Raw genomic sequence first — 25,929 nt, 5'->3', positions numbered from 1 at the left:
ATCTAGGTGGGGCTGATTCAGTCAGAGCATAACAGAAGATGATGGGACTCCATGGTGGATGGCAGATGCAGGTCTTCCCAGGAATTCCAGCTTGTCTTTCCCAATGGCCTGCAGTATTGATCTCAGGCTGCCTAGCCAGACCCTACAATTACTGTTACCCAGAGCTCACAGCACAATGGAGTGTCCATCCTCAGCTCTCCTCAAAGTCACAGGTGAGAGTCCAAACTCTGTGACAGTGTGAGAAGCACAAGATCAGCTCTACATCCGTATCCCATTGGAGAAAACTAGTATTATTCCCTTCATGACTAACGTCCACTTCATTTTCCAAACGTCTCCATGCACAGAAGACAGTAGGAGAGTCCAGGCAAGGGTGAGTGAGAAAGTCCCCTCAGCCTACCCAGGTCCTGCAGACCTGAGCCGTGGAATTTAGACTACAGAAAACACATCTTCAGGTTTCAGAGAAGAGAAGAAGAAAAGGAATTTCAAAAATCAAGTCTACAGGGAAGGAAGATGGATTAGCAGAAAGAGGGTCCACTGAATCAGTCTGAGTCACAGTTTTACAAGATGAGGGGGCACAGCTGTGAAAACCATTAGGTTTTAAGGACCCTGGTCCTGGGTGAGCCTCTCTCTTGGCTCCCAGCAGAACTCAAAGCCTGTTCTAATCAGAGATTCCCATGGAGGTCTCTGCCCTGGTTCTAACTGGAAAAAACTCTCCAGATTTCCCTGGGATTCCTCAGGACTCTCATCCTGTTGACCATGAAAGGCTTATTTCTGCCCCCAAAGTAAGTAACACTGTGGCTTCTGTGTGTCCTGAAAAAACAACAACAACAACAACAACAAAAAAAACAGAAACAAAAAGGAAAAAAAATGTTTTGCATTTAGAGACATGAACTGTTAATACAGAACTGTAAATCCGGAGAAGTTCCCTGGGGAAATTTGACAATGAGATAGGCCCAGACCATGACAGGAAGTCAGCCCTTAGCAGCACCGGCTCCTGCCCTGGAGACAGCCCCGAGCACAGTGTCCGGGCGCCCCCTGGTGGTCCTGGGGACCCCTGCAGGGAGGTTTGTGTCTGGGCTCACACTGACCTCCCCGCACCGTGTCTCTCGCACAGTAATACACGGCTGTGTCCTCGGCTCTCAGGTTGTTCATTTGCAGAGACAGTGAGTTCTTGGCGTTGTCTCTGGAGATGGTGAATTGGCCCTTCACGGAGTCTGCGTAGTGTATGTAACTACTATCACCACCAATAACTGAGACCCACTCCAGCCCCTTCCCTGGAGCCTGGCGGACCCAGTGCATTTCATAGCTACTGAAGGTGAATCCAGAGGCTGCACAGGAGAGTCTCAGGGACCCCCCAGGCTGGACCAAGCCTCCCCCAGACTCCGCCAGCTGCACCTCACACTGGACACCTGCAAACACAGAGACACCCCGGTCAGAAACTGCCACACATAGCCACTGTTTCTCACACTCATATGCACATTCACTTAATATCTCTAGTTTTCCATGAGTCACCTCCTAAAATAGCAACAAGGAAAATCCAGCTCAGCCCCAGCACCATGGTGAGTCCTCTGCGTTCAGTGCTGATCACCCTGTGGAAATGCCTTGGAATCCCAAGGCTAAGGTTCCTCTCTCAGAGCTGCAGGGTCAGGGTTCGGCTGGTTTTCATCAGTAGAAGGAGGGCCCTACTTGCATGTCTCCTACTATATAACGAGCCCTCGGGCGGGACTCTTGAGGAGCAGGCTGTACCCAGATCAGAAGACGGTGCCCTGAGAAGTTTGCAGATAATGATGGAATTTGGAAAATATGCCGCCTTGTTATGAAATTGTGCTGTGATAAACACTTTGCCCTGATCACCCTATTTCATATTTAAGTATTCGTGTAAATTATGTTCTGTAGGAGTCAATATTTTCTCCATTTACAGATGTGGAAGTGAGCCCACACATGGAGGGGACTCTGTATGCATCTAGGAGCTCCTGTCTGGGATGCATGAAGCCCAGTATCTGGCCCTGTGCTCCTCATCACTGGCTCTGACTGCTCCCTAAACCAACTTCAGTACAAAGCTGGATGTGCCCGGTGTGGTTTGAGAACCCACTTTCTGTAATAAGAGCGTGTGTGATGTTGCCGCACTCCAGCACTCACCTGAAAATATGGGGAGAATTAGGATTCAGGCACATTAATTTTCAGGTACTTCTGATATTTAACATATTTTTCTGTCTTTCTATTACTCCTTCCTTAAGTTTCAATGTGTTGGCTTGTAATACATTTTATGAGCCTTAATCTAAAGATAATAAACTTCACATATTTAAAATGTCCAATTAATAAACATGATATAAGTAATCGTTATCAAGAAAATTGACGAATGAATTCTTCTCAACATTTCCTCTTGTTCTGTTATATTCCTCCTCCTCTCCCCTTCCCTTCTTCTAGCATTTTCCCTGGCAACTACTGATCTTCTTTATACTACTTTAGATAAATTTTTATTTATCAGAATTTATAAAAGGGGAGTAACATAGTATTTTTTCTTATTTGTTTGGCTTATTTTACTCAACATAAATACTTAGATGTTTTATGTGGTTGTTCTGTGTCTCAGGCATTAACTTATTATAAATGACGGGTAGTATTCCAGTGAACACGTTTATCATAATTTGTTTCTCTAGTAAGCAGCGTAACAATATTTGCATTCTTTTATTACTCTGGGTCTTACTAAAAAATCTGCTGCACAACCTGGAAATGGACACAGATGACTAATACAGTTACTTATTTTTTTACAACAATGACATCAACAATAACAGATAAACAGAGAAGCTGGAATTTTGCAATTCTTTTTTCTTTTTTTCTTTGAGATGGAGTCTCAGTCTGTCACCCAGGCTGGAGTGCAATGGCACGAACTGCAAACTCTGCCTCCTGGATTCAAGCGATTCTCCTGATTCAGCCTCCCAAGTATCTGGGATTACAGGTGCCCGCCACCACATCAGCCTAATTTTTTAAATATATTTTTAGTAGAGGGTTTCACCATGTTGGCCAGGCTGGTCTCGAACTCCTGACCTCAGGTGATCTACCTGCCTCAACCTCACAAAGTGCTGGGATTACAGGCATAAGCCACCGCAAGGGGCCAATTTTTTTAAAAAACACTTGAGATACTTGAAGTTTTTTTTTTATTTTTTTTTTTATTATACTTTAAGTTCTAGGGTACATGTGCATAACGTGCAGGTTTGTTACATATGTATGAGATACTTGAAGTTTTAAGGTAAACATCAAGTGTGGAATCAAGAGAGAGGAAAGTTTTGCAGAGGGTGAGAAAGGTAGGGTATGAGCTGAACTGAAGCAGAGTATGGCGTTCAAAATGTCGTCTCTTACAAGATATAAACACACGTGTACAATGGATTGCTTGAAGTCAAGGGTGGAAAATGTGTTGTAGTGTGAATTTCTAAGGGACCACAGACTGAAGAGTTTTCCTATCCTCTTGATTTCCTTTTTCCAAAAATGCAGACAGTCACAAAAACCTTTCTGTCCCAACACGTGTGTCTGGGAGAGAAAAATAGCCCACACTTCTGAAAAGCATTCAGACCCACCTCCAGCATCCCCATGGCAGAACTAAGAAATTACTCTGCAGGGCAAGCCACCAAAACCAGTGTCTTAAGGGCACTGTTGCAACCCCTCAGGAACTGAGATGGGAAATGAGTTCTTCACCTAAATTCTACTGAGAACTACCTCTCCTCTCTTTCTTATTTATCAGAGTCTTAATCTGCAGGTCAGGTCAGCAAATCCCGAATGTGATAACACCACAACAGAACACTGGAGCTGTGGGAGGCAACAACTGGGGAAAACAAGAGGACTCTACCTGAGGAAAAAGAACAAGAACACACAGACCAACATCTCATCTGGAGGAAATTCAGAAACACTGGAAAGCTCAAACCCAGACTCAGGATCACAATATGAACCCATGAAATGTCAGAAAATCTCCCTTTATTCTATTGCTTTCCACCAATTTCACAATTGTCAGTTAAATAACATTTTAATCCACCCTAGGGAGCTGAACATGATTCTCTGGAGGAAGAAATGAGGTGAAGAGGCAAAGCCAAACAGGAAAGAAAAACAACATTATCACTGGAGGATCTGAAGTCTCTGGTGGACACAGAAGAAAATACTTTAACTCTGACGTCCACTGCAAAATTTCAAATGTAACTCTGATAAGTTTCACAGACTCATCCACAATAAAGGTCTGGCAAAGATAAAGTGTGGTCAAATACAGGCAGAAAATGCATAAAATCAAACAGTAAGCCAATATCAACTGTCCAACCCAACATGTGTGGCTGTCAACAATGATTACATATATTAATGAGAAATACCAAAGTTGTGATAAACGAATGATCAGCATGAGATTTGTAAATGATACAGATATTATAACTATTTAATTAAATAAGATATGTAAACGAACTATAAGTATATGTAAGAATCTCTTAAAGAAACTGTGGACGTAATGCAGGACTAGACAGGGAACTGAGAGATGAAAACGCTAAGAAGGAATCAAAAGGAAATGCAAACGAAATCAGAAGCAATGCAGTATAAACATTCAGCAAGCTTGGGCACCTTCCTCAGTAGAGCTGGCTCAGCTTTTAAGTGAAACCATGAACTTAAAATGTCACTAGATATTTCACAAAGTAAATTGCAAAGGAAAACAGAGTGAGGAAAGAAACTAAACATTAATATCAAAAAGTATACTTTATGTATACTTTAAATCTGAAAAGGAGAATTTATAAATACAGAGAAAGTACTTGAAAAAAAAAAAGGCTAAGAATGGTCCAAATTTTGTGAAAGACACTGAACTACAGATCTGAGAATCACGGAGAACCCGAAGCAGAGTAAACAGAAGCAGACACAGACACACACGCCGCACACCCACCGTGCACAAGAAGAAGCTCACACATCACACACCACGCTCACATTTGTCAACTTCATTATTTTTTTTACTTAGTTGTTTTAAAATTATTTGCATTTACAGTATTAAGTAGAAGTCTGAAATTAAAATATATTAGTCTATGGGTAAGTCTGTCTAGGCTTACCATGATCAAATAAACATTTTGGTGCAAATGAATGTCACTATGTTGTTAGGAAATTTACTATTTCAAATAAAAATGGTATTTTTTCCTGGCTCTGTGTTAAGCTTTTGTAATACATGCCAATAAAATCCTTTTTACTTAAAGGGATTTTTTTAAGTTGGCACATAATAGCTGTTTATATTTACAGGGTACAGTGTGATATTTCAATACATGTGTACCATGTGGTATGAACAAGTCAGAACAATGAGCAAATTCATGAATTCAGACACTAACGTTTCTTTGTGTTGGTAGCATACAAAATCCTCTCTTCTGACTGCTTGTAAACATAAAATGTATGATATATTGTTAACTGTAGTCATCCTACTGCACTGAAGAACACTAGAGTGTATCCCTCCTGTCTACCTGTAATTGTGCATTTGTTAACAAACCACTTCTTATCTCTCAGTCTCCTTCCATTCCCGGCATCTCATAACCACTACTCTCCTATTTACTTCTAGAAAATCAACTTTTTGAAATTTCCACATAACACTGAGAAGGGCAGTATATATTTTTTCTGTGTCTGTCTTGTTTCACTCAACATAATGGTGTCCAGTTCCATCCATTTTTCTTCAAGTAGCAGGATTTCATTTTTAAAACTGAATAATATTCCGTTGTGTAAATATGTCACATTTTATTTATCCGTTCATTGTTGATGGGTACATATATTGATTTCATATCTAAGCTATTTTGATTAGTGCTGCAATAAACATGGGTGTACATGTGTCTCTTCAATATTAGTTTTTTCTTTTAATTACTTAAATAGATATATACTCAGCAGTTGGAATGCTGAATTATATGGTGGTTCTATTTTTTCCCATGATGGCTGTACTAATTTATATTTCCACCAGTGGCCTATAACAGTTTCCCTTTCTATGCATCCTGGCCAGCTTCTGTTACTTACTTACTTGCTTACTTATTTATTTATTTAGTTAGTTTTGCATTTCTAACTTTCTAGCAAAGATAAGGATGAAGAGACACCTTATTGTGAATTTGCATTTTCCTGAATATTAGAGATTTCTAGCAATAGATATATGTATATATACTAACATATCTATCTATCTATCTATCTATCTATCTATCTATCTATCTATCTATCTATCTATCTATCTACCTACCCTTTGCATGTCTTCTTTTGAGAGATGTTTATTCATGTTATTCACCCATTATTATTTGCAGTTGAGTTGAGTTTATTTTATGTGCTTGACAGTAATCCCTTGTCATATGAATAGTTTTAAATATTGTCTATCATCTGTAGGCTCTCTCTACACTCAATTGTTTCCTTTACTGTGCAGGTAAAACTTTCTTGATAGAACCTGGACAGCTGGCTGAGGTGCTGTGGGACACTGGAGGGGAACAGATGTACCCAATTCCAGAACCAGGTGAGCTTTACTCACCATGTGGTTCTGAGTTTATGGTTTGAACAGATGCAAAAGAGTTTGTCCAGGTCTTCTGGGAGTAAAGAATTTGAAGAGAGGATGATATAACTTATTACTCAAGTAAATGAAAATGTCATAATTGTCCATATATTCTTAAAGTGGAGCAGTTCAGCAGTGTGTGTTCATCCCCAGAAAAGAGAAAATTATGTCTGCTGTGAAAAGAATGTATAGATTTTGATATATATGGTTATTACTAATGAAAATTGAGCCTGGGTATTAGCTCATGTCATAATGCTAGTGGGAAGACTCGGTAGAAGAGAAAGTGTCAACGCAACAAAAAAATGAAACATCAAAGATTTAAATGAAATGGCTTTGAATATTACTAGTAATGAACAGGCCAAGAAAATGCAGTTACCATGACCAGAAGAATAATTCATGACAGCCTATGGGATTCATGTTGAGAAGATACAAAATGTCCACTTAATGGCTCGTCACCACCCTCATACAATGGTTCAGAGAACAAGTTAAGAACAGAGTGTGACGTTACAGCCAGTGGAGGCCAACATTTGAGAAGAGGGAGCATCTGCATTGGAATTGTGAGAAGTAGAAACCTGACCTCTGCAGAGAAGCAGCAGTCATCAAAGGCAGGGCTGAGTTTACTTGAATTTAGTGGTGAATACAGTAAAGACGGGTTTCTCTGCCCTCATTCAGTTTCTGCTCTCAATATGCTCTTGGAAGCTCGGTTGTGAACATTGGGAATCTTCCTAAAACTCAATCACAGCAAGCAGTTTTTCAAGGAAGAAAGAGGTAACAGTGTGGGCATAATTAAATTTAGGTTATGAAAATTAGTTATTGAAACCTCAATGTCAGTCTCTAGTAACTTATATCTTAAAAAGCTCAGCCTTATCAATGGAGTCATCTTATCCTATCGGGGATGAGTGTGCATGTGGGCACGTGGTGCAGTCATGGAGACCGGGGAGATGGTCTGTCCAGGGTTTCATGGTCCTTCAGAGGAGAATTGCAGAATCATCTCCTCCCCTATTCCCACCAATTTTCACATCTGTGTGTGACCCTTACATCTGTGTGATCTGTGTGTGACACGTGCTGGCTGTATCGGTGTAAAGTAGGGCAAAGAAACTACCTGCATACATGAACTGTTGCATTTCGAGGCCTGGAGCCTCTCACGTCTAGGATTTGCATTTGATTAGGGATTTTCTGTGTTGTTTAGTCAGTTCAAATGCTCTTTTTATTTTTCTACTGAAATAGCCTCACATAATAATCTAAAGGCATAAAGATTAAAAAATAAACTATTTGAAAATTAACCCTAGTTCCAGGTGAGGCCATAGTTAGTTTGTGGTGATAGTGAGACAGGGAGAAGCATGGCTGGAAACTATGACTGTGCTCACAGAGGCTTCATGTTAATAGGGAAGACCGTGGACACCCAAGACATTTAGACACTTCCACCGAGAACCTCGAGCTAATATTATTTGTTATGAGTTGTGCCTCAAAAGTAAAACTCTAGGTTAATGACTGTAAAATTGCTGTAAGCTTTCATTTAGAATATAGTCCTCTATATGATGTAAAATCAGCCCAGGTGGCAGAAGTGATTGTATTTATTAGAATTTCCAATTTGTCAACGTAGGAACTACACAGGTTTTAGGGCAGTGCATAACTTCGGGATGCTTTGTAAACAAAAGAGCGTCTCACATATTCTGGAACACTCACCAAAATGAGCAAGTTAGGGAACTTAGAAGCACTCTTACATCCCAGATTCCTGGCAAATATAAAGGTGGAAGTCAATGCAAAAAGAGGTAACACTGAAGCTAAGAAAACTGCCACACCAGATCATATCCTCAGAAGAGAAAACTGCGGAGAGAGTCACAGATGTTATCAAAAATATCAGTGCTTACCCCTGATTTTAAGCAAAAATGAATGAAAACATCCAGTTATTGACTTTGCTTAATTTGTGCCGGATTATTATGAATGAATGTTTGTGGTATTTTGGCCTCTACATTTTGTAGACAAATTGGTTATCAGATTAAATACACACTTTGGGGAAACTTAGAAAAGACAGCAAAGGTTAATTATTGATGAGGTGTGATCAGCTAGCCAGAAAATCCTGGAAGAACCCTAACATTGGGACCTAGACAGAAACCAAGCCGCAGGGCCCTGTGAACAGACTTAGGTCGGCTTTCCTCAGTTTCCGCCCCAGAGGGGGTGTAAATGTATTTTATTTGTCATCTATCTGTGTTCTCCATGTCTTCCAATAATTCCTTGATAAAAGCCTATGGCCCTTTCCGTTGATTAAAAACTTCTATGTTGTGTGATTTTAGCCTGTGACCTTCCAGGCTGTGCATGAACTGAGTGAAGCACACCCATGAAAGGAACTATTATAAAATGATTCTGTGAGGCAGGGCTGATACTAAAGTTCAGCATTGTTATAACCTCCCACAATCTTCCACATAAGTTTAAAATAATGACATTCTTACATTAAAATTATCACAATTTTAAGAAACCCTTGAACTCCCTTGGAGGCGTGTAATCCTACTAGGACTGTGGCATTACGGTCATCCTCTGCCTCAAGGACGTATCTGTTATTGCCCAAAGACTTGGTAGATAGAAAAAAATGCATTTAGAGATTTCACCTCCAATACTAGCTCTTGCCATATTGTATTTGGATAAGGCAGGATACTCAAAGAGATTCATGTATTATGCTCACTCCTGTCACCAACAGATTAAAGCTGCCATTCCAGTATGTCTTTTTAACAGCCTTTTTACTATTGTTAGCCAGAAAAAAAAAATGTATATATTGGAAAAAATAGAAAATAACTTCCCTTGAAACAGTGGAAGGAAGCTTATTGAATATTTTTATCAACACAGCAGTAAAATTCTGTGGAGTCAGTTCTTGGGATTATGTTTTACAACTAAATAAGGAATTAAAAATTCCACACAACTGGAATGCTACTCCCACAGAGGGAATTTTGACCTACTTAATTTGTATACTAGCTTCACTAAGAGGCACTCTCCTTTGGGATCCCAAACTTAAACAGATCTCTGTAACCTGCTGAAGTCTCAATGCACTCTGTCTCTAGATAGCCACAAATGCAAAAGCAAATTTTCTGTATTTGTGCATGAGTGATCTGGACACACCTGTGGCATTTTAACTGAATTTCACAGAAACATGATTACTTACTGGGAAATCGTATTTAATGACATTCAAAAATTCATCACCCTTGTGATTTGGTGACAATAGGTGCCTTGGAGAAATATGCTGATGCTTCACTTGAGCAAGTTCTAAACTCCTCCCTTGACTTCATGGTTTCTCACTCAGTACAGATGTGCCTATGACCCCAAACCCAACACTGATATCCAGCAGTTTCTCCTCTTGTGAAAATTATTTATTCTCTTTGTTGGCCTGACATTTGCACTTCCATGTTCTTTGCAGCACTACTCACAATAGCCCAGCTATGAAAGCAACCTCAGTGTCTGCAGGTGGACACATGGATACAGAAAATGTAATCTGTGTATGCAATAGAATATTATTCCGCCATAAGACACGACATCCTGCGATTTGCAAAAATGTGAATGGAACTGGACGTCATTATATTAAGTTAAATAAGCCAAGCAATGAAAGATAAATATTGAAACTTCTTATTTGATGTTAAAACTTCAAAACTAAGAAAACTGGGTCTCCTGAAGTTACAGAGCAGATTGTTGGTTACCAGAAGCCTGGATGGATACAAGACAGAAGGGGATAAAGAGAGGTCGATTACTGAATACAGATATACAGTTATATAGAAGAAATAAAACCTAATTGTTTGATAGATCAATAAGGTGACTATAGTTAACAGTAATCTAATGTACACATTAAAATAGCTAGAAAGGCGTCATTCAAACTTGCCTCACATTAAAAGATACAAGTTTATTGTGATAGATATGCCAAACCTGATCTGAACTTACACATTTATAAATATATCAATATATTACATGTTCCCATAAAATATGTTTATCTATTATGTACTAAGAAAATAAACAAATAATCTCCACGCCATTTTTTTTAATGCTTCAATTGATACAAAAATAAAAAGTCTTCAAATAACCAAAGTAATTTTGGGCAAAAATAAGAAAGCTGAATATATTATATTCTATAGTTTCAAAATCAAATCTATATAAATCATAAAACATGGTGCTGACATTTAAACCGACATATAAACCAATGGAACATTATAGACAACCTGGAAATCAACCCATTTCTTTCCAATAATCTGGTCTTTGCTGTATTGCAAAGAACACACACTAGAGAAAGGACCGTCTCTTCAACAAGTGGTGTGAAAACTGGGCATCCACATGCAGAAGAAAAAAATGGACCTCACTTCACACAATACATAGAAATCAGCTAAAAATGTATTTAAGACTTAAACATAGACCTGAAAATGTGGTACAGAGTGATTTGTGCATGGTTTGGAAGAAAATGTAAATTAGTACAGCCATTATAAAAAACAACATGAAGACTACTCAATGAATTGAACATAGAGTATATCCACTTCTGAGTGTACATCTAGAGAAAATAAAGTGAGTGTGTCAAATATATGTTCATTGTGAGATTACTCATAATAGTCTTGATAGGGAAAATAAGTCAATGTCCATCTATAAATGAACAGATAAAATGTGGCTTAGAGGTACATAAGATTATTAGTCACCCTTTAAAAACAAGGAATTTATTACATTAGCAACAACGTAGAGAACATTATGCTAGGTAGAACAAGCCAGACGCAGAAAGACAAATGTTGCGTGGCCTCATTTATACGTAGAATCCAAAATATTCCAGCTTTCGGAAGCAGAGTAGAATAGTAGTTCCCAGGGGCTGGGAGGAGGAACAAATTGGGTGAGTTTGGTCAATGGGGAAAAGCTTTCAGTTATGCAGGTTGAAATGGTTTGGCTCCGTGTTCCCACTCAAATCTCATGTCAAATTATAATCTCTACGTGTTGAAGGAAGGACCTAATATAATGTAATTGGGTCATAGGTTGGTCTTCCTCTTTGCTGTTCTCGTGATAAAATTTTCAAGAGATCTGATGGTTTAAAAGTGTGACACCTCCCGGCTCACATGCTCTCTCTCTCCTACCACCATGTGAAGAAGGTTCTTCCTTCCCCTTCACCTTCTGCCATCACTCTGTTTCCTGATGCCTCCCAGTAATGCTTCCTGTCTAGCCTCCAGAACTGTGAGTCAACTAAGTCTCTTCATAAATTTCCCAGTCTCAGGTAGTTCTTTATAGCAGTGTGAAAATGGACTAATACAGAAAATTTGTGCCAGGAGTGGGGTACTGCTATTAAGATACCTGAAAATGTGAAAGTGACTTTGTAACTGGGTAATGGGTAGAGGTTGGAAAAGCTTGGAGGACTCACAAGAAGACAGGAAAATGTGGAAAAGTTTGAAACTTTGAAGAGGCTTGTTGAATGGTTTTGCCCAAAATGCTGATGGTGATATGGATAATAAAATCCAGTCTGAGGTGGTCTCAGATGAAGATGAAGGACTTCTTGTGAACTGGAGTAAAGGTCACACTTCCTACACATTAGCAAAAAGACTAGTGGCATTTTGCCTCTACCCTAGGTATATGTGAAATGTTGAACTAGAGAGAGTTGATTTAATGTATCTGGCAGAAGAAATTTCTAAGCAGCAAAGCATTCAAGATTTGACTTGGCTGTTTCTGAAAACATAAGTCATATGCATTCACAAAAGATGATCTGAAATTAGAACTTATGTTTAAAATGGAAGCAGAGCATAAAAGGTTGAAAAAAAATTGCAGACTGACCATGTGGTAGACAAGAAAAACTCAGTTTCTGGGGAGAAATTCAGGCTGGATGCAGAAATTTGCAAAGTAATGACAAAACCAGTGGGAAAAATGTCTCCAGGAGATTCCAGAGATCTTTGTGGCAGCCCCTCCCACCACAGGTCTAGAAGCCCAGGAGAGAAAAATGGTTTCATTGTCCAGGCCCAGGAACCCACTGCTCTGTGCAGCCTCGGGACATGGCACCTTGCATCCCTATCTCTCCTGGCCACCCAGAGCTAAAAGGGGCCAAGTTAAAGCTCAGGCCATTGCTTCAGAGGGTGCAAGCTCTAAGCTTTGGTTGCTTCCACGTGGTGTTGAGCCTACTGGTGCACATAAGGCAATAGCTGAGGTTTGGGGACCTCCTGCTAGGTTTCCGATCGTGTATGAAAAATGTCTGGATATTTAGGCAGAAGTCTTATGCAGGGGCTGAGCCTTAATGGAGTACCTCTAATAGGCCAGTGTAGAAGGAAAATATGGTATCGGATCCCCTACACAGAGTCCCCACTGGGGCACTGCCTAATGGATGTGTGAGAAGAGGACCACCAAAAACTTACACAGTGTGCCTGGAAAAGCCATAGGAACTCAATGGCAGACTCTGAGCAGCCATGGGGACTCTACCCTGCAGGGCCACAAGGGTGGAGCTTCCCAGGCCTTGGGAGCCCACCTCTTGCATCAGTGTGTCGTGAAAGTGAGACGTGGACTAAAAGGAAATTATCTTGGTGCTTTACGATTTGATGACTGCCCTGCTGGGGTTTGGACTTGCATGGGGACATGTAGCCCCGTTATTGTGGCCAATTTCTCCCATTTGGAATGGAAACATTTATCCAGTGCCCCATTTTATCTTGGAATTAACTAACTTGTTTGTGATTTTACATGTTTATGGGTGGAAGAAACTTACCTTGTCTAAGAGGAGACTTCAGACTGTAGATTTTTGTGTTAATGCTGAAATTAGTTAAGAATGGGAGACTGTTGAGAAGGTATAATTTTATTTTGCAATGTGAGAAGGACATGAGATGTGTGAGGGGCCCGGGGTAGAATGATATGGTTTGGCTCTGTGCTTCCACTCAGATCTCATGTCAAATTTTAATCCTCGAGTATTATAGGAGGGGCCTGAGGGGGAGTGATTGGATCATGAGGGCAAACTTCCCCTTTGCTGTCCTTGTAATACAGTTCTCACAAGATCTCATGGTTTAAAAGTGTGGCACATCATCCCTTGCTCTTTCTCTCTCTCTCCCCTTCCAGCATGTGAAGAGGATCCTTGCTTCCCCTTCAGTTTCCATGATGACTGTACGTTTCCTGATGCCTTCCAGTAATGCTTCCTGTTAAGCCAGTGGAACTCTGAGTCAACTAAACTGCTTTTCTTCATAAGTTTCCCAGTCTCAGGTAGTTCTTTACAGGAGTGTGAGAACGGCCTGATACATAGGCCGAGGAGTTCTACAAATGAAACCTACAGCAATGCTACTGTGAAAATGAATATTGTATTATAAACATATCTTTCGCCAGAAGAGTAGATTTTAGGTTTTCTTATCACACACACAGCAAAAAAGGCATAAAATAATAACTCTCTGAGATGATAGGCGTGCCAATTACCTTGATCATGATGTGCATTTCCCCAAGTATATCAATACATCAAGTGATGTACCTTAAATACATACAATTTTGTCAGTTACAGCTCCATAAAGCTGAAAAGTTATAATGCATATTTATATTTCTACATATTTTATCAATAAAAATGTGAGAATATAAGCAGGAGAACTTGTACAAATATATTTATAACAGATTTGTTCATTATTATGTTGGAAACAAATTTAAATTCCATCGACAGGAAAATAGATACACATATTGTCACTTATTCACTTAATGAACTGATTTATTTACCTAATAAACTGTCATTTATTAATGTGAAGGAGAGATTCAGATACAAAATATCTATATGTGTATGAGTACTTATATGTGTATGAGAAAGCCTTGATAGATGAAATTACATGAATGAATCTCATGAATAACAAAAGTAGCCCCTTCCAAAGAATGATCTATAATATTAGATTCCATTTATATGAAGTTCAAAACAAGAAAAATGGACCTATGGTGACAGAAATCAGAACATTTTTCAAAAAGAAAAATTCATTTCTCTGATGATTAGTGATGCTAATCATTTAAAAAATATATTTGCTGGCCACTTGTATGTATTCTTTTGAGAAGTGTCTGTTTGTGTCATTTGCCCATGTATTAGTCCATTTTCAAACCCCTGATAAAGACATATCTGAAACTGGGAAGAAAAAGAGTTTTAATTTGACTTACAGTTTCACATGGCTGGGGCAGCCTCAGAATCATGGTGGGAGGTGAAAAGCACTCTTTGCCTGGCGGTGGCAAGAGAAAATGAGGAAGAAGCAGACACGGGATCCACTGATAAATCCATCAGCTTTCATGAGACTTATTCACTATCATGAGAATAGCATGGAAAAGACGGGCTTGCATGATTCAATTACCACCCCCTGGGTCCCTCCTAAAACATGTGGGAATTCTGGGAGATAAAATTCAAGTCTAGATTTGGGTGGGGACACAGACAAGCCGTATCAGCCCATTTTTAATGGGGTTTTTTGTTTTTGCTTCTTGATTTGTTTTAATATCCTATAGAGTCTGGATATTAGGACTTGGTTGGATGCAACCTTTGTGAATATCTTCTCACATTCTGTAGGTTGTCTGATTACTCTGCTGATAATTTTGTTTGATTGCTTTTTTGTTTGTTTTGATGAACAGAAACTCCTTAGTTAATTAGGTCCCGTTTGTATATTTTTGTTTTTGTCGCAATTGCTTTTGGATACTTAGCCAAAAATTCTTTGTCAAAGCTGGTATTGAGAAGAGTATTTCTTGGGTTGTCTTCAAGGATTTTTATGGTTTGAGGTCTTACGTTTAAATTGTTAATCAATTTTGAGTTAATTTTACATATGTTGAAAGTAGATGTCCAGCTTCAATCTCCATCATATAGCTAGCCAGTTGTCCCAGCACCATTTATTGAACAGGGAGTCCTTTCCTCATTCCTGTTTTCATCAGCTTTACCAAAGATGAGATGAGTGTAGCTGTGCAGCCACACACCACTTAGAATGGCTGTCACTACAAAGTCAAAAACAGCAGATGCTGGTGGGGCTGTGGAGAAAAGAGAACACTTATACTGTTGATGGGAATGTGAATTAGTCTTTCCACTTTGGAATGCAGACTGGAGATTTCTCAAAAACTTAAAACAGAGATATCGTTTTACCCAGCAATCCCACTACTGGGTATACACTAAAAAGTAAGCAAATAATTATTTATTTGTGCACACATTTGTCAGAAACCCTCAAATTGTACATTGAAGATCTATGCATTTTTAAGTTAACTTTAACAAAAATAGGAAAGAGACAATTGTAGGAAAATATTTTATAATGAAATTGAAATATCCATAAAATGTATATGAAAATTCAAATATAAAATGTAAATGTGATTATCACAATAATTATTAAAATGCATTCAGTTATACAAAATTATTGGAAATATTAAAGATAAAGGTGACATATTAAAATGATAAATGTATAAAGATAAAACTCACAGATAATTAAAACATGCCTAAAATATGTGAAACATTTTGTATTATTAGTAATACCAAGTTAATAAAAAGTTGATGTAATATTTCAACCTGTTTTATCACAATAAATTGCTGATATGTAGTGTAAAATCATAACAGGGGACAGCCAACAGGAAAATAACAATATTTGGCAAGCACATGTTTTAAGTGTTAATATATTCTCAATGTTGGCCCAGCTGTTACATCTGAAATGTGTAATTGTATCATAGATTAATTTGAGTCCTTAGAAAAAATAATTTTAAGAGATGACTTAGAGGGTTAATTTTTTAATATGGAGATATTAGTATCTCATCTATAAAGAAATTGAAAATATATAATTCATTTTGTATTTGTTTGATTCCATTTACATGAAATTCAAAACAAGAAAAATGGACCTATAGTGACAGAAATCAGAACATTTTTCTATTTGCATTTCTCTGATGATTACTGATGCTAAACATTTTAAAACTATATTTGCTGGCCACTTGTATGTATTCTTTTGAGAAGTATCTGTTTGCATCATTTGCTCATGTATTAGTCTGTTTTCAAACTCCTGATAAAGACATATCTGAAACTGGGAAGAAAAAGAGTTTTAATTTAAAGTCCTGATAAGAAACTCTGTCCCATGGAATAGGACTCATCCCATTTGGTTGTGGTGCATTTATTATTAACATTATCACCTTCATCTTGTTTTAGAAAAGTAAAGTAAGGCGTGATGAATTGAAGTGTGACGTAACTTCTTTCTTACAGCACTGGGTGAAGATAGTGAAGAGCCCTGTGATCCCAAGGAAATGGCCTAATCCACGGAGAAGGAGGCTCCAGGTCATGTGGACTCACATGGGGCATCCGCTTCTGCCCATCCAGCAGCCACTCCCAGAAGCCTTCAGGAGACAGGGGTGTGGGTGGGCCCTTAAGATGATCCAATGAGATCTGGAAGATAAGAAAAGATAATAATCTGGGATAAATTTAAAAAGTTAAAATAAAATTTATTTTAAATTCATAAATTATGGTTGTTTGTATTTACAAGGTAAGAAGCAATGTTATGATTTGTGAATACAATATGAAATAACTAAGATAATTAAGAAATAATTAAGATAATTATCATTCGTCACCTCAAATACTTATCATTTATTGTGACAACAATATTTGAAATTTACTCTTAGCTCTTTTGAAATGACCAATATGCCACTTTTAAATAAACAAACAGAAATCAACTCGTGTAAACAATTAAAAACACCTGAAATAAATTATGTATTACTCTAATAATTTACAGTTTTTTCATCCTTAAGTTTGATTCTTTAGGACATATTTTCAGAATTATTTTACTGTAATATTTAATATGAATGCCTACACACACATGCATAGGTGTACGTTTTCTTTTCTTATTTTCTTTTCTTTTCTGTTCTTTTCTTTTATTTTTTTTCTTCCTTTTCTTTTCTTTTTCTGAGATGGAGTCTAACTCTGTCGCCCAGGCTAGAGTGCAGTGGCACAATCACAGCTCACTGCAAACTCCTCCTCCCAGGTTCAAGCAATTCTCCTGCCTCAGTTTCCCAAGTAGCTGAGACTACAAGCGTGAGCCACCACACCGGCCTATACATCTTTCTATGGGTATAAATTTATATCCCTATAGTTATGTGGTTGCTGATGCCAGCAAATGTTAATAAAACTCTGGAAGAATCGGGGCAAATAATTACAACTATTTATTTCTTGAAAGTATATATTTAAAATATATAACTTTAATAAATGATAAAATTTAAATAGTAATGATTATATGTTCACTATAAATACAAGTAACAAAATATCACAGCCAAGAATGCTGGAGTTTTGCAAATACAAACCTGACTTCTCCAGCTGAGGACAAAGGAAACCTCCCCCTGCACCTGCTCCTGGGACCTGTCCCGTCCTCAGTGGGTCCCGAGCGCCCCCTGGTGGCCCCGCGCGCCCCTGCAGGGAGGTTTGTGTCTGGGCTCGCACTGACCTCGCCTCACTGTGTCTCTAGCACAGTAATACACGGCCGTGTCCTCGGTTTTCAGGCTGCTCATTTGCAGGTACAGTGTGTTCTTTGAATCATCCCTTGAGATGGTGAATCTTCCTTTCACAGACGCGGCGTATTCTGTCGTGTAACTGTTAGCTTTGTTTTTAATACGGCCAACCCACTCCAGCCCCTTCCCTGGAGCCTGGCGGACCCAGTTCATGTCGTAGTCACTGAAGGTGAATCCAGAGGCTGCACAGGAGAGTCTCAGGGACCCCTCAGGCTGGACCAAGCCTCCCCCAGACTCCACCAGCTGCACCTCACACTGGACACCTGCGAACACAGAGACACCAAGGTCAGAAACTGCCACACATATCCACTGTTTCTCTCATATCCACTCACACTCAACATCTCTAGTTATTGAGATAACTTTGAATTACCTTTTAAAATAGCAACAAGAAGGAAAACCCAGCTCAGCCCAAACTCCATGGCTGGTGGTCTGTGTTCAGTGCTGATCACGAAGGGGAAGCTCCTGGGAATCCCAGCGCTGGGGCTCCTCTCCGAAAGCTGCAGAGTCGGGGCTGGGCTGGTTTTCATCAGCAGAGGGAGGACCCTATTTGCATGTCTCCTACTATATAGTAAGCTCTGGGGTGGGGCGCCTGAGGAGAAGACAGGTCCAGATAAGATGACTGTGCCTTGCAGGAGTTTAGTGACAATGATGGTATTTGGAAAAGATGTTGTCTTATTATAAAAATTTTGCTGTGATAAACACTTTGAACTGATCACCCTAACTTCTTTTTATGTACTTGTGTAAATTACATTTTGTCAGAGTCAATGGTTTCTCCACGTACAGATGTGGAAGTAAACCACACATGGAAAAGGAGCTAAATATGTGCCTAAGAGCTCCTGTCTGGGATGAGTAAGCCCAGGTATCTGAGGCTGTGCTCCTCATCACTGGCCACGATTACCCCCTGAACCAACTCCAGGACAGAGCTGCAGGTGCCTAGTGCAGTTTGTAGAACCCACTTTCTGTAGTGAGAGCATGTGTGATTTTGCTGCATTCTGGCATTCACCCACAAATATGGTGAGAACTAGGGTTCAGGCAGATAAATTCTTAAGTATTTCTGAAATTTGATATACATTTTTTTCTGTCTTTCTATCACTCCTTCCTTGTCTGAATTTCCATTTGTTTGCTTGTAAAAATTTTATTAGTTTTAGTTTACAGATAATAAACTTTCACATATTTAAAGTGTACAATTAATAAATATGATGTAATCATCATCCTTATCAAGGTGGACAAGAGAATTCTCAACATTTCCTTTTGTTCTTTTATATTCTTCCTCCTTTTCCTTTCCTTTCTTCTACCATTTCCCTGGAAAATTGCTGCAGATTCATCTTATTTATCAGAATTTATAAAAACGAAATAACAGTGTGTATTCTAATTTGTTTGACTTATTTTACATAACACAAATAATTAGACCTTTTACCCTATATTTGGGTATATCAGATATTTATTTGTTATAAATACTGGGTAGTATTCTAGCAAACAAATTTACCATAATTTGTTTTTCTATGAAGCATTTAATTTTTTTATTGTTTTTTTGAACAACTTTAAAAAAAATTTTTTTTTTGAACAACAATGTGTTTATTGAACAACATTTAATTTTTTATTGTTCTGGGTCTTACCGAAAAATCTGCTATTATGCTTGGAAATGTAAATAGAAAAGAAATATATTTTTCTTATGTTTTTGCAATTGAATCAACAATAACAGATAACCATAGAAGTTGGAATTATGCAAATGGTCTTTAATACTTCTGATAATTAAAATTTCACAAGAAAAAACAAATCTGAAGTTTATGGTGAAGCAAGTTCTTGTTGAGCTTGTAAGCCAGCAAGGTAGAGTCTGGAATATAAAATATAGACTACTCCAAGAAAAAAAGTACAAATATATATTGGATTGCTTGAAACTGAGTGTGGTAAGCATATTGTAGAATGAAATGTTAAGGGACCACATACTGAAGAGCTATTCTATCCTCTTGAATCCCTTCCCCTAAGAAAGAGGACAGTGACAAAAATCTTCCTTTCCTGAAGTATCTGTCTGGGAGAGAACAAGAGCCCACATTTCTAAAATGTATTCAGACCCAACTCCCTCATTGCCACTACCAAACTAATTATTTCCTCTGCAGAGGCAAGCCACTGAAACCAGAATCATGAGGGCACTGGTTCAACCCCTCAGGAATTGAGATGGGAACAGACGTCCCCACCAAAGATCTATTGAGAAGCAGCTCCCCTGTCATTCTTATGGAATCAGAGCCTTAAACTGCAAGGCAGGGCAGCAGTTGTGGATGGTGATGATACCAATGGAGAACACTGGAGCTGTGGGAGGGAGCACCTAGGGAAAACAGGAGGATTCTATCCCAGGGGAAGGGGCAAGGACACACAGACCAGCATCTCATCTGGAGGAGGGTCAGAACACTCGCGAGGTCACGCCCAGACTCAGTGTCACAATGCCTTCCTAGGAATACGGACCAAAGAATATGGACCTAGGGATGTGGACTCTTTAGTCTAATGCCCTTCACCAATTGAGAAATTGTCAGTTAAATAAAACATTTGAATGCACTTGTTTCTTAATGACTAGCACTTAAATAATAAAAGTGTTGGTTATGAAATAATAATTTATATTACTAGTACAAATTTTCATTTAGGATATATTCCTCTACCTGTTGCAAAATCAGCCGAGAAGGCAGAAGTTATTGCACTTATTAGAAATTGTAAATTAGCCAAAGACCAGAATTAAATACAGATATTCTACAGTAGCACAGAATTCTAAAATGTGCTGCAGGCAGAGGAAGTTTTTGAATCTTCTGGAAGACCCGTCAAAACAGACCACAAGAAAAGACACTTTTTAAGGAATTCCTACATGCTAGAGACCTGACATATAAATTTGAAACCAAATGGAAACAAAGAGAAATTAAAAAAAAATAGCATGGAACCTGGAACAATGTTATGGTGCATCATTTCACCAAACACTCAGTCTTGACCTGGTGTGTAACATTATCTAAACATGGAAGGCACTGGCGTTTTTCATATCACACAGAATCAATGCCACTCACAATATTCTGGATGTGTGGAAACAATGGCATCTTTAAATTAAAAGATCATAAAACTTTAATAAAATATGGAAACTCTGTTGGCCAAGAGTTGTCCCACTAGCATATGGCATTACGGTCCCTCCCTCAGGACCCATCAGCTACTGCCCTATGACCCGGGAGCTGGAAGGTTCATACATTTAGAAATTTTACCCTCTTTGCTCACCTTTGTCCTGTTGCATACGTGTGTTACACAATATTGAAAGTAATTTTTGTCTTATACTGACTCCAGTCATCAAAAGTTTAAGGTTACCTTTTTGTGTCATCTTTGAACTGTATTTTGTGATTTTCAACCATTAAATTACATCTACTGGAAGAAGCATCAGGAAAAGTCTCTGCTGTTGAGACATATTGGAATAAATCTTGTCAGGCACGGTTAACCGAAATACTGCAGAAAACATTCAGGGAGTCCATTCTTAGGTTGATAATTTGCAACTAAACAATCTCTTCAGACCAGATGTGGTGGCTCATGCCTATAATTCCACTGCTTTGAGACATAAAACCAGGGGAATCACATGAGACTAAGAGTTCGAGACCATCCTGGGCAACATAGAGAGACCCCATTTCTATGAAAGAACTTTTTAAAAAAAATCAGCTGGGTTTGGTGGTGCACCCCTCTAGTCCTAGATACTCAGGAAGCTGAGACAGAAGGATTGTGTGAGCCAGAAGTTCAAGGTTACAGCGAGCTGTGATTGTGCCACTGCACTCCAACCTGTGTGACAGAGTGAGAGCCTATCTCTAATAATAATAATAATAATAATAATAATAATAATAACTAAGAATTTTACACAATTGTAAGGCTACTCAAATAGTAGATATTAAACTGAGTATTAGCAGAGAGTTCATCTAAGACATTCAGAATACGTGGATGATTTTAGGTAGTGAAAAGTCACCACAAAAGACATTGGAACAGGACTCTTGCATAATCCACGGCCCCGCGCCTTTCACCTTGTTCTCCTCATTTTCCTCTTCCTTTTTTATTATGTTTTACTTATTCTTATAACCAGTCTTCTCGTTTTTTTGTAGACCTGGTTGTTATCCACCCATATTGGACACTGATCTTTTCTTTTTATTCACGATTTTTATAGTTGCTACATAGAACAAGTTATCAGACTATTGTTCTGATGTCTAACTGCTGATAATGTAATGCTCATTGATTCATCATCTCTTTTCTTTCCCAGACAAGGTGAATCTAGCTGTGAATCACAGGAACTCCCTCATTTGATGCCATTTAGAGGTCCATACACCCTAAATTTCTTTCTGTGAGAGAGAACCCTCACTCTGCCTCCACCACCAAACCACTAGAGCAACCCCGAGCCAGTCTCCTTTCTTGCTCGATCAAGCCATTTTGGACATTCCTAAGACACCAGTTCTACTCTCAGCAGACACCCCAATTGTTAATTAACCTTTCCATATTCATACTGGGGACTGTGCTGCACCCACAGATGTGATATCCACACTACATTTTAGTTGTGATCTCTTGGCCTTTGTATGGTGTCAACTAGAACAAATGCTGTGAGCTTGGTGCCATAGCTCCTAACCCCAGGACACACCTGTTCCCTGAACCAACCCCAGGACACAGCTGGACATGCCTGGTGTGGTTTGATTAATTCCCATTGTGTAATGAAATCATGACATCATTTTATTGTATTCTAGTGTTTTCCTCAGAATATAGGTGGCCTTAGGGTTTATTCATACCTATATTTGATTTCTCATATATATTTAATGAAATATTTAATTCTGTGTTGATAAATTTAAAATTTCTTAAATTTGAAGAGTGAAGTTTTATTTATTATTTATTTATTTATTTTTGGCAGAGTCTCACTCTGTCACCCAGGCTGGAGTGCAGTTGCACGATCTCGGCTCACTGTAAGCTCTGCCTCCCAGGTTCACGCCATTCTCCTGCCTCAGCTTCCTGAGTAGCTGGGACTACAGGAGCCGCCACCACGCCTGGCTCTTTTTTTTTTTTTTTTTTAGTAGAGATAGGGTTTCACCATGTTACCCAGGATGGTCTAGATCTCCTCACCTTGTAATCCACCCATCTCGGCCTCCCAAAGTGCTGGAATTATCAGGCACGAACCACCGTGCCCGGCCTGATGAGTGAGGTTCTTATGCCATTGTTCTGTGATTTTTTTTCCATTTCTGCGATATTTTATTCATCTCTGTCTACCTCATTTTCTACCAAATTATATGTGTTTCAATTTGTAATATTTTAATGAGGTGAAATTAACAAATAATACCCATCCCATGATGTGTGCAATTTGACAAATAGTGACACAACCATCACCTTTCTCAACATAGAAGAAACTCAACTACGCTCAATGTTTCCTTTTGTTTTCCTATAATTCCTGCTTCCCAACCTCCCCTTCTCACACCACGTCCAGAGTCAACTGCTGGTTTTCTTTATGTAAGATTAGACTACTTTTCATTTCATAGAATTTATAAAAGTGTAATAGTGTGTATGTACTTGTATTTGTTTGTCTTATTTTATTCACCATACATACTTGTGAATTTACCCTTGCTCTTGAGTGTAGTCAGCGGTACCTGATTGTAACAGTGACTGTTTTTCCAGAGAATGAATTTACTACAATGTGTTTACTAATTAAGTGTTTACTAATGAAGCTGCTGATTGATATTTGGATTGCTTTCAGTATGTGGCTATTATTTTTAAAAGTGTTATTATCTTAGGAAAGTACACAGTTGAGAAACATAACGTTCTTATTCTTACAGTAATATGAACAGCAGGTAAGCTGGAAAAACGGCACTTTAATCAATTGATTTCAACACATCAGGTAACTGAAGTTGTAGAATTCTGTGTGTGTGTGAGTTTGTGAGTGAGAGAGAAGGAGAGGAGAAGGGACAATGAAGAGCTAGAGACCCTACATAACTGACCGTAATTTATGAGGTGCTCAAATAAATACAGGGACTCAGGGTCTTAATGGAAAAGGTCCACGTAAGGTGGAGAGGACGACTTGATGCACCTACATGTGGTTATATATTTCTATAAATGCCATTTCCTAATGCTACAAAGAATCACGTACATGAGAATAAACACAGTGGCGGGTGTCCAGCGGTGAAATATGATGGTGATGCCGAACCCCATCCGCAGCGCCTTTCCACCCCGTTGCACCTGCCTTGATGTGTGTCCTGAGCGCCCCCTGGCGTCTCGAGCGTCTCCTGCTCTTCCTGAGCTCCCCTGCAGGGAGGTTTACGTCTGGGCTCACAACGACGTCCCCTCGCTGTGTCTTCAAGGCTGGTTCAACATATGCAAATCAATAAACGTAATCCAGCATATACACAGAACCAAAGACCAAAACCACATGATTATTTCAATAGATGCAGAAAAGGCCTTTGACAAAATTCAACAGCCCTTCATGCTAAAAACTCTCAATAAATTCGGTATTGATGGAATGTATCTTAAAATAATAAGAACTATTTATGACAAATCAACAGCCAATATCATACTGAATGGGCAAAAACTGGAAGCATTCCCTTTGAAAACTGGCACAAGACAGGGATGCTCTCTCTCACCACTCCTATTCAACATAGCGTTGGAAGTTCTGGCCAGGGCAATCAGGCAGAAGAAATAAATAAAGGGTATTGAATTAGGAAAAGAGGAAGTCAAATTGTCCCTGTTTGCAGATGACATGACTGTATATTTAGAAAACCCCATCATCTCAGCCCAAAATCTCCTTATGCTGATAAGCAACTTCAGCAAATTTTCAGGATACAAAATCAATGTGCAAAAATCACAAACATTCTTATGTACACCAGTAACAGACAGAGAGCCAAATCATGAATGAACTCCCATTCACAATTTCTTCAAAGAGAATAAAATACCTCAGAATCCAACTTACAAGGGATGTGAAGGACCACTTCAAGGAGAACTACAAACCACTGCTCAATGAAATAAAAGAGGACACAAACAAATGGAAGACCATCCATTAAGACTCTTCTAGTCAGGGGATCTCCCTGAGGTTTCAGTCCTGGGTCTGATTGGAGAAGACTCACCAGGCACCACTGCGTTTCCTCAGGACTCTGATCCTGGTGGCCATAATTGAGGCCTTTTCATCTCTGTAAACGTCAATCTGCATTTGGTGCATGTGAGAATAGGTCCTCATATTAAATGATATTTTTAAAAATACGTAGAGATGACATTAGGAAGCACAGAATTCTAAACTTAGAGAGGTTCACTGGAGAAACTGTGAAGAGAAGACGAGGTCCCACATCCTGGCAGGAAATCAGCCTCCATTGCACCTGCCTCTGGGTTGACTCTGATCAGTGGGTCCTGAGCGCCCCCTGCCGCTGATTTCCCCTGAACGTTTCTGCAGGGAGGTTTGTGTCTGGGCTCACACTGACTTCCCCTCACTGTGTCTCTCGCACAGTAATACACAGCCGTGTCCTCGGCTTGCAGGCTGTTCATTTGCAGATACAGTGTGTTCTGGGCGTTGTCTCTGGAGATGGTGAATCGGCCCTTGACAGAGTCTGGGTACCATGTGCTACCACCGCTACCACTACTAATACGTGAGACCCACTCCAGCCCCTTCCCTGGAGCCTGGCGGACCCAGTGCATGTAGTAGTCACTGAAGGTGAATCCAGAGGCTGCACAGGAGAGTCTCAGGGACCCCCCAGGCTGGACCAAGCCTCCCCCAGACTCCACCAACTGCACCTCACACTGGACACCTGCAAACAAGAAGAAACCCCGGTCAGAAACTTCCACATGTATCCACTGTTTATCTCTTATCCACTCACACTCAATTTCAATAGTTCTCAATGAATTACCTTTTAAAATAGCAACAAGAAAAACCCAGCTCAGCCCAAACTCCATGGTGCGTCCTCTGTGCTCCGTCCTGATCACCAAATGAAAACACCTGAAAATGCCAGGTCTGGGTCTCCTTTCCC

General features: G+C 39.2%; 1 gene segment (V, D, J or C); it reads right to left on the bottom strand.

Moving 5' to 3' along the window:
* Window positions 1–936: 936 nt before the first annotated feature.
* Window positions 937–25,929, bottom strand: LOC105525101. The segment is given in 2 exon segments: window positions 937–1,409; window positions 25,810–25,929. Coding segments are annotated over 2 exon segments (477 nt in total).

Source organism: Colobus angolensis, unplaced genomic scaffold (genome assembly GCF_000951035.1).
Source record: "Colobus angolensis palliatus isolate OR3802 unplaced genomic scaffold, Cang.pa_1.0 Scaffold519, whole genome shotgun sequence".
Taxonomy (NCBI): domain Eukaryota; kingdom Metazoa; phylum Chordata; class Mammalia; order Primates; family Cercopithecidae; genus Colobus; species Colobus angolensis.
The sequence above is the reverse complement of the archived record's forward strand: the minus strand, read 5'-3'. Positions and strand labels throughout refer to the sequence as shown.